General features: G+C 41.5%; 1 protein-coding gene across 1 annotated transcript; it reads right to left on the bottom strand.

Moving 5' to 3' along the window:
* Positions 1 to 1,262: 1,262 nt before the first annotated feature.
* Positions 1,263 to 6,538, bottom strand: cox6b1 (cytochrome c oxidase subunit 6B1). Its single transcript, XM_079492732.1, has 4 exons — positions 6,410 to 6,538; positions 4,381 to 4,494; positions 2,918 to 3,018; positions 1,263 to 1,502 (listed from the first exon to the last, which is right to left on the bottom strand). Exons 2-4 carry the CDS (start codon positions 4,484 to 4,486, stop codon positions 1,449 to 1,451), a joined length of 261 nt encoding a protein of 86 aa, XP_079348858.1. The 5' UTR covers positions 4,487 to 4,494; positions 6,410 to 6,538; the 3' UTR covers positions 1,263 to 1,448.
* Positions 6,539 to 9,624: the final 3,086 nt, after the last annotated feature.

The raw sequence follows: 9,624 nt of genomic DNA on the forward strand, positions 1-9,624 counted from the left end.
TTGATCCAAGATGGAACACAATCGATTGATTGATCATTAAAACAAGCAGTGAAATGCGTTTCACGGCAAGGCATAGTTCTTGTAGTTGAAAAGAGACATTCAGTATCCTATTTGCTTCAGTTGAACTGCAGCCCCTGTGCTCTTATCTTCTCCACTCCAGCCCCTGGCAGCAGACACCAGCAACAGTGAGTGTCCTGAAATGCCCTGTCAGCACACCCTTGTGGTCGATCCCTGTAATTGAAGATTTCTCCAGTTTCCCAATTCATAAGATTTGGTGATAATAATAATAATTAATATTAAATTAATGAATACAACTAAAAATACATTGCATGGACGCACTGGGACGTATCCTCAGTGATGTATCCAGAGGTCAACAGGGTTTCGGGTCTACCAACATCATACCCCTCACTCAGGCGACCCAGCCGGGGTGATCAAGTAGCTACCCTCAATCAGTCCCACTAGGGCAAAACCAGGGCCACACAATCCGTTGGAACTACTCCAGAACTACTCTGCCAGGGCTGGGAGGTACACTTTTCTGGCGCATGGAAGGACTAGGCTCTGTGCGTTGTCTCCTGTCCGGGCCCCTCCTACGTCTCACCAGGTCCACTCCTGCTCTCACAAGTCCCAGACACTTCATTCAGGAGTGGTGGGCAATGGTTCCACAGGGCAATGGTGCTGCGGCTCCACTTGCTGCTTGCCGAGGGTTGTTGGGCTTCCTCCTCACAGGCTGGGGCGCTAACCCATACTGCTACATTCCGTCTACATTCCGGCTGTCACCCGTCTCTCCGGTGGTCACCAGACTATACCTGGTTGTCACATAGTCTATTCCTATGAGTCACTACAAATAGAAGAACTATAACGATACATTTTAACATCGATTCGATACGTATCGATTTTTCGATGCAGTTACTATATTGTTACACCCATACTAAAAATACATCAGTGATGTATCCTGAGGTCAACGGGGTTTTGGGTCTACCAACATTATACCCATCATACCCCCCCCCACCATCATACCCCTCCATTTTTTTAGGTTTTAGACAGGCCAACATAATTAGAAAGTTGATCTTGTCCAGTTTACAGCTCTTCACTGTAAACTGACTTGGATACAGTTATAACCATTAGAAATTACTCTATAATTATGTGTGAATTATGGTCCCAGGGATCGATTTTGAATGATGTGATACTATTATCAAACATAAACCATCCTGTCCAGAACTGGGACCATTGCTCATGGTGGAAAGAAAAAGACAGACACTTGGTATCTATAAATATATAACCTGAGTCATTTTAATGTGCAATACAATTCATTGTCTTATTTAATAAGGAATGACATTCAGTTAACTTTCTGCTCCCAATTCTAGCAGAGCAGCAATTGAAAGGTAGTGAAAGAGTCCACTGGAATCCTACCCCTCGCACAGCTAGTTAGCAGTGAAGACTGTGTTCCTTTAAATCTTCCCTGGGAAGGTGCCCTCCTCTCTCTGGTCATCCCATTTCTCAACCTGAAGAGCAAATGGGTACAAATTTACTTTAAGTCTTAATATTGTTGATTTTACAGTTAATTCGCTGGAATTCTATAATTCATTTGAATTGATGGGTTTAAAAAGTGCCATATGATGTTTTATTAAAATGAGTTATTTAATAATGTACAGTAATTTACCAACTATCAGCTCTCAACGGGCCATTGGGTCACACCCACAAGGAGAATACAATATTGTATTGTATTTGTAGATATACGTTTTAGTAACATACAAATGACATTCATCCTTAGGACCCCAAATCACACCTTAGAAAGCAAGAGTGTCTATTTCAAACAAAGTGTTTTTTTTACCCCCCAGTATTAGGATGTATTAGGATGTTGATATTCATTCATCAGCCAACACTCCCCACTGACAGGTAGTGAAATTAATTGTCTGTAGTTTATATAAGCAATAAGAAAGGGACATCACAACACCCAGTCAAGCCGTGGTTTTCAATTGGTGGTCCGTGGACCACCAATTGAAAACCTGTCTGTGAAGGTATTGCATGTGGTCCCTGACCATGCATTCACTATAGGGACTTGTATCCCACTAGTTGAGAAACAGTACACGACATGGCAGTGTAGTCATTTACTGGGAAGTTGGAGGTCAAGGAATTCCACAGAAAGTGGGAGTTAGAATCTCAGAAGGAAGTTAAGGCATCATTAGAAAACATGCCCATGTATTTGCATATGCTTAGTCAGATCAGTGTTTCTCAACCTTTTGAGCTCTGGACCACTACAGCATATTTCAGTTAAATAATAAATATACAATAACATTTTTTTGCGTGTAGTATTGTGCAACATATATCTTTTCTCATTTTAGAATTATGAAAGATTATTTAAACATATTTTAATACACACGTAATTGAATACAAACATTTTCCCATAGACCTAATTATGCCATGGACCACTAGTAGTCCATGGACCATTGGTTGATTCAATGACATGGAATGGAGTGTTTCCGAAAAAAACCTCATCCGACTTAGCCCCTATCTCCACCCAAGACAACAGTGGAGCCCCCACCTGCCCTCCCCAGGTTGATTAACATCAACCTGAGGAGGGTAAGGGTAAGGGTGGTGGTCCCTGCTTCACAATCAGTTGAAAACCCCTGTCTTATAAAGACTTAAAGATCCCATGTTGTGGATAGAACTAATCTTGCACAATGTACATGACTAATCTATCATGTACACTATCTGGGAGTGTGTTTTTAATTCCCATGAGGGGATGCTCAGAGGAAGGCTCAGAAAGATTAATTTGCTTGACTTCTGCCAAACGACAAAGTCAGGACTCAGGCCACATATAGCCAGTCACAAAATGTGTTACTATTAAAATTCTGGTGATGAAAAAAATTAAGTTGTGGGAGCTGGAGAAGTCCAGAAGTGGGAAGCATTTATTTACCCAGGACTTGGGGCAGAGTGACGTGTAGACCCTCCTATACCAATCACAGGGGGCGGTGTCCACTCCTTTGGCGTCCAGAGCTTTCTGGCAACGGTGATAGTCTAAAAACAGCAATGAATATAAAAACATGAACGTAAACAACACAAACAAATCAGCCATTCCTCTTCAAACTGCAATAAAGTATGTTTAAATGGCCTACTGTAAATAAATCCCAATAATTTAACTACCCTGGTATGTAAATGTAATAGCGTGATGGTTGAGATAATGAAGTATATGGTTGGTGACTATAGGACAGAGGGTGATGATGACAATCAGACCACCTGTACATGAGTCAGACAGACTGCTCTTCTGAACACTAGTGACATGGCAGGTGTACGACTACATTTGAAACTCATGAATTGCTCGTGTATAGTTTTTTAGTACAGTTTTTTAGTACAGGAAATGTGTAATTCTGGGGTAAAATGGTAAATGGTAAATGGTGCATTTATATAGCGCCTTTATCCAAGGCGCTTTACAGAGTTTGTGCATTACATTCACCCATTCACACACACATTCATACACCGATGCCGGAGGAAACCATGCAAGGTACCAATCTGCACATCGGGAGCAATTAGGGGTTCAGTGTCTTGCTCAAGGACACTTCGACACTAACTCTGGGGGAGCCTGGGTTTGAACTGGCAACCTTGCGGTTCCCTTCCAGCCACTCTACCCCTGAGCCACCACCGTCCTGGGGAAATTGCAAAGTGTGGTTGCCTCGATCGCATCTGTGGCTCCCCCTATGGATAAAAATTGAATTGCTTTTGGCTCTGTTGATTAGACTAGACACGGCCTACAGTACTTGGGAATGATGCAACTTGGGAACCTAATAATACCCATTGTCATCTGTTTTAACTATCTGTCTGTGTCCCTTTTGTGCCCATACTGTATATGGAGATCTCTGTAGCAATACCCATTGTCATAGCACCCATTCTGTTTGTGTCCCACATGGAGATCTCTGTATCTGTCTGTCTGCCTGTGTCTGAAGAGTGCAAACTGACTGTGAAAAGTGGACTGGTTAAGTAATCAATTGGCAGGTGTGGGGTTGCCATTGGCTGAGGCAGAGGTTGGAAATTGCACAGGTGAGAGGAGTTGGCCTCATTAGGCCCACTGGCAGAGTCTGACTGAGCCTTGTGGTGTTTCTGGACAACAGTGTTTGCCCTGCATAATGGAATGGTCAAGGTCTGTGTGAAAATTCAGATCAACTGGGCAAGCCAGTGAGGAGCAGGGGGTATGACATACATACAGACAGACATACAGACATTCCGTATGTTAGATTGGCTATAGCTACAAGTAGCCTGCTATACGGTAATTAAAAATAAAACACTTAAAACCTAATTAAATTATTAAATCATCTTCAATCCACAAATAACATGCAACAATATAGCTGCCTTGCTTGACTGTCACTATCTGTCTGGCATTCTTACCCATATAGTTAATAAAACAGTTCTTTGTCTGGTTCTGGTTCGGGAATCTGGAGTCAAACGGTGCAGTGCGGTAGTTCTTGAGCTTGGTTTGAATGTCCTCTGCCATCTTCAGCTCTGTTAACAAAATATTATTATCTTACATGATGCAAGATAACAGGCAAATTGAAGGTGCGAATGTAGGCTAAAGGTTCATTTCAGGTCAGCAACAAACTTTGATATTATTCCCTGTATTGTTGCAATTGGTGACTTTCAATAATATACTAGGAATGTTCTACAGAAGTAGGCTACTGTACCTTAAGTCACATGATTAGTCACAGCTGCTATCTGATGAATGATTACTATATACAATTTGATTGGTTATCTAAACCTACTGTTGTGTATTTAATGAATGTCAGCCTATTCTCAAACTATGCCTGAAGAAGGCCGAAAGGCCAAAACGTTGCTATATGACCTCTTGAACCAGCAAGTGGCGGCGTGCGGGTCTCTCCTCCTTCTCTAAAACGTTTGCCCATCTGGCGGAGTCAGGTTAATACGCACCTGCTGTAAAATTAAACCGGGTGTGCGGAAGTCATCTCTCAAATAGGTCAGCAACAAACAAAACCCACCTCTTCAGACTCCACCTAGCTCACTTGCCGTAGCACCCTACACTTGCCCTAGCCTTGACCTTGCAGGTGTAAGGCTAAATTATGTAATTTAGATAGCATATTATGTAGACATTACTAGACAAAGCATTCTATAGTGTAGCCTACAGTGACAGTACAGTACAGTAGAGGGACCCCCTAGGGACCCCCACACAGTAACTCATTTCTCGACTGTTTCGGGTGCGGGGCGACTACCGGAACCGGCTCGGCCCCATGGGTGCGTTCCTGTGGGTCTGGAGGTTCCGGGGACCACCCAGGTACTCCTACACAGAGTTGCACCACTCAGTTCACACGGGTGTGATTTTTTCTTTCTGTTTTGCAAACATTTACACTGCTGTTGCTCAGGTATACACAAGACGGTAAAATCATCAGTGTTTGTTTAATGCTGAGTGTACAAATAGAACCAAATGGACCCGTAAAGGTCCATTCTGTGGTACATCCTGAGTGTTCATTTAGGCTACTGTAACTCTGAGTGTACAAAAAAGGAACCAAATGGACCCATGTGTACAAATGGAACTTGTCCATAATGTCCATTTGGTTCCATTTCGTACACTCTCAGATTTTAATTAACCCTTAATTGGGATATACTACACCCAAGGCCAGATCAGTCCTCAGCTTAGCAGCTATACCTATAGGCCTACATACGCAGCACAGGGCAGTTCACTGGTCCCTAGGGTTTAGTATACGTTCTGGGTCTCTAATATGCAGCCAGGGAAATAGATTTGGAGAGGCCCTTCGGATCCAAATAAATACTAACCGATGAAGGTGTTAGGTTCTTAGCTTAGCCTGATCCTTTTTTTTTATATATACATTTTATTCAAAGAGTATGACATCATATGCAAGTTTCACAGAAAGAAAATACAACTCTTTGTTTTTATATTTTCTCCCACAACTCCTTTCCCAATCCTCCCCACCCACCCATCCACCAGTTTAGCATGATCCTTGATGATTATTTCTAATCTATGGTATTTTATGTATTGTGTTGTTATAGCCTATAAAGTCGCTCTGGATTGAGACTGAGAGGTGAAAGCATACTGTTAAATGCCTAAATTGTACATTTTAAAAGCAACAAGGAATATTTCAGGTTATTCGTTTTTGTGGAAAAATCAAGAATGCATCACCTCTGAGATTATTCCTGCTAATTCACCATCGATCCTATCCTTGCCTTAAGTTTTCTGTTATAGACCTATTCAAACACAAATGTAAATGGCTCATTTTATAGCCTACAGCCTACAATCGCTGCCGGTCAAAGTAAATAGTTTCAGTTTCAGATGAGCTATGTAGTCCTATTGACAGAAACCATATAGGCTATAAAGTAAAATAAATTGAGTAGGCCTACTTTATTCTTCTAAATTATAATGAAAAACTAAATAAATGGTAGACTATACCTTGTGCCGGTCCTAGGTTGTTCAAAATGACTTAGTATCCTATAGTCGCGTGGGGTGCCCAATGCGCGTCTGAGTCCACTGCTCCACTGCAGCCAGTGCGCCGTGCGCGCCTTTTTAAATGTATGCTGCTAGTGGTCGTGCAGTCCTGCTATAACGGCATGGCGGATCATTCCAGGTTACATTGGAATGGAAGATAAATAGTTTCCGCGTGCACAAGGCAAGCCCATATACCGGACATAGGCTATAAATATAGACAATCAAAGGAAATCCGATGAATGTGGAAATCAAACGGCAAAAATCACAAATGTTTTTATTTTATTTTTTACATTTTATTTTGTATCCACACATGCATATGACACAAAGGCGGAAATAGAGTATAGGTATAGTTAATATAGTCTATGCACAATATTATGATACAAAGGCGGAAATAGAGTATAGCCAGTATACTTATAGTCTAAAGTTAGATAAACAATGTGACAGGTCACTATATGCCAATTTCGCTCCTTGTCCTTGGAGATGTCCAAATCAAGAGCACCTGTTCCAGCCTTCCATGCAGGTTTTCTTGTTGCTTGCCTTGAATTGATATCAGTCCATCCACGGTAAACTGTTGCGCCTTCTTTGTCGTTATTTTTTATCATGCTCATAGTGTGGTGTGGAAGCAATTAAGGTGTAAAAAGCAGCACGTTTGTATATATGTATTTAATTTAATTGTGCAATCTATTTAGATAATAAGACGTACGGTAGCTTACTAGTTAAACCATCACATCTGCCTGGCTCAAGCCTATAATCTAAATTACTACTCTAAACCAACTTCTAAACCAGGCTGCTTTAGAAGAATAACCGCTGCCCGACCATGTTGGCCCGACAGCACCTGTCGCACGGGGGCGCAATGAAGCGACTAACTAAACTAGTTCATACTTCATGCCTATGGTTAATCAAATCAAGTCAAGTTAATATTGGCAATTGGCACGGTTCTATTCCTTAGATTTGCACATGTCATTCATGGTCAACTCATGGTCTGACAGTAACAAAGCATGCACGTAGGCTGCAGCTGCAGTCCATAATCTAAATAAAGCAGGGATTGTGACCACCACTGACAGGCTGCATTTCCATATTCCGTAACCGTATAGGACCTACAGGCTACAACATATGCTTTTACAAAGAGGATAACGCGTGGTCAAGTAATCTCTCCATATACTGTCATATTGTTTCTGGCTATAGCCTACTGTACAGCTGTACAGCAGCAGCAGCAGCAGACACTCCACATATTGCTGCGCTGAAGTCAGCCGGGACGTGAATGTATGCAAATACAACTTCAGCACCCATTTCCAAAATTCATTAGAAGAGAAAGAAATGAATAGCTAATCGCAGACCCTGCTAATGGCAGTGTGCGTCATCATGGCCAACTTGTGGTTAAAGTGTAACACATTACACTCCGTCTAGCCTATCGGTTGATAACATTCGAGGCGGGTCGTCTGATAGCTGTTGTGGCTACGTGACTGTCTGCTCGTCCTCCGCTTACAACTGTAGCGGCGTAGCCCTTCTTTCTGCGCATGCATCTGCCAACCAAAGGTCACATCACAATGATCACATGCACTACCCAACTCTATGGCACTACCTAGATATGTTTTATTTTTATTTATTTTTTTACATTTGTTACTTGTAAAAGGATGACGTGCATAGCTGACCCTGCACTTGACATTCGGTCTATTTACTTTACCCGTAGGGCGTAGGCTACCTATACCTAGTACTTCAGTAGGCTATTTGTATTGTTGTAGGCCTACTCTTGTACTCTCAAAGACAAATATTTTACTTTATGACTCATTAAAAGTTAGCTGGGTAGCTACTATACATTTTAGGAAGGGAAAAAGTAGCCTATACATTAGCACCCCAGCTGTGATTCTTAATTTATTTCTATCACTTAAACACAATTTAATACTTTTGAATAGGTGGCGGCCTACTAAATATTTTAGTATCAGTAGCCTACTTTATTTTAATTCAGTTGAGTATAATATTTGACCTAAGTATAGGCCTATATTCTTTCTTTGACTCAAGTACTAGGGTACTGGGGCCTACTTTGTCCACCAGACCACCACCCACTTAATCTAACTTTGGTGCGCTCATGTGTTTCAACTTTAACAATTAAAAGTTTTTTCTCACATCTCAAGTTTACAGATGTAAAAGAGAGCTCAGACAGTTTGCAGCTATACACAACATAAAGTCCTGCGACTGCCATCTGCCTCTATGTCAGCTGTACTCACAAACATTTATCTCCCATGATAAAAGTTCAATTAATGAATCTGTCTATTGTGTCTAATTGCCAACATTCAAACAAATCTAGTCAAAACCAATCTTACTCTGTTTAAAGTCACTAAACAAACATTAAAAGTCCATAAACTTGGCATCCTATGTTTGCTCTAAAGTTGAAGTCATATGGCAGCCAAGTTATGGACTTTTGTTTGTTTAGAGTCTAAACAAACAAAAGTCCATAACTTGGCTGCCATATGACGTAATTTCTGAAAGCCAGACATTGGAGGGGAGAGTGCCCCTCAAATAGATAATGCAAAAAAATCACACCTGTGTGAAGTAATATGGCTCTCATCATGTTGACATCTCAGATAAGTTCTTACTGAATACCACTGCGGCGGGTCCTAGACTCGGACAACTGTGAAATATGTTACAGTGGACAGTGCATCTAAATGATGCACCAAAGGTATATGGAAGTACTGCTGTGTCAGTGGGTCACAAGGTTTACTATACTTTGAGCTGGAAGACAGAAACGACTGTGATCAAATGGATGTGCACGTAGTGTCTTTAAGATGGAGGAAGTTGCCCTCAGTGACAACTGGAAGACAACGTAACCTTGACATTCCTACCAGGCTCCGTCGTGGCAATAGCCACACAGCTGTGTGAAGATATCTTCATCTTCACGGGGAAAGCAGGGGAGTACTACAGCATGCTTTATGCATTTGATGTCAACACCCACAGATGGTTTAACACTAAGTTTTCTGAGACTGTTCCAGAGGGGAGGATGAACCACTTAGCCTAGCCTGCGTCTTGGGGAAGTTAATAACATCTACAAGTTGGACACCAGTTTAACCACCATTTAACATTAGTTCATTTATTGCCAAAATTCAAACAGAAATCTAGTCAAAACAGAAGGAAAAGACAGGTACAGCTGGTGAGCCTGTTCCACAGGTTCAATATATTAATAT

The sequence above is a fragment of the Electrona antarctica genome, assembly GCF_951216825.1.
Source record: "Electrona antarctica genome assembly, chromosome: 22".
Lineage (NCBI taxonomy): Eukaryota > Metazoa > Chordata > Actinopteri > Myctophiformes > Myctophidae > Electrona > Electrona antarctica.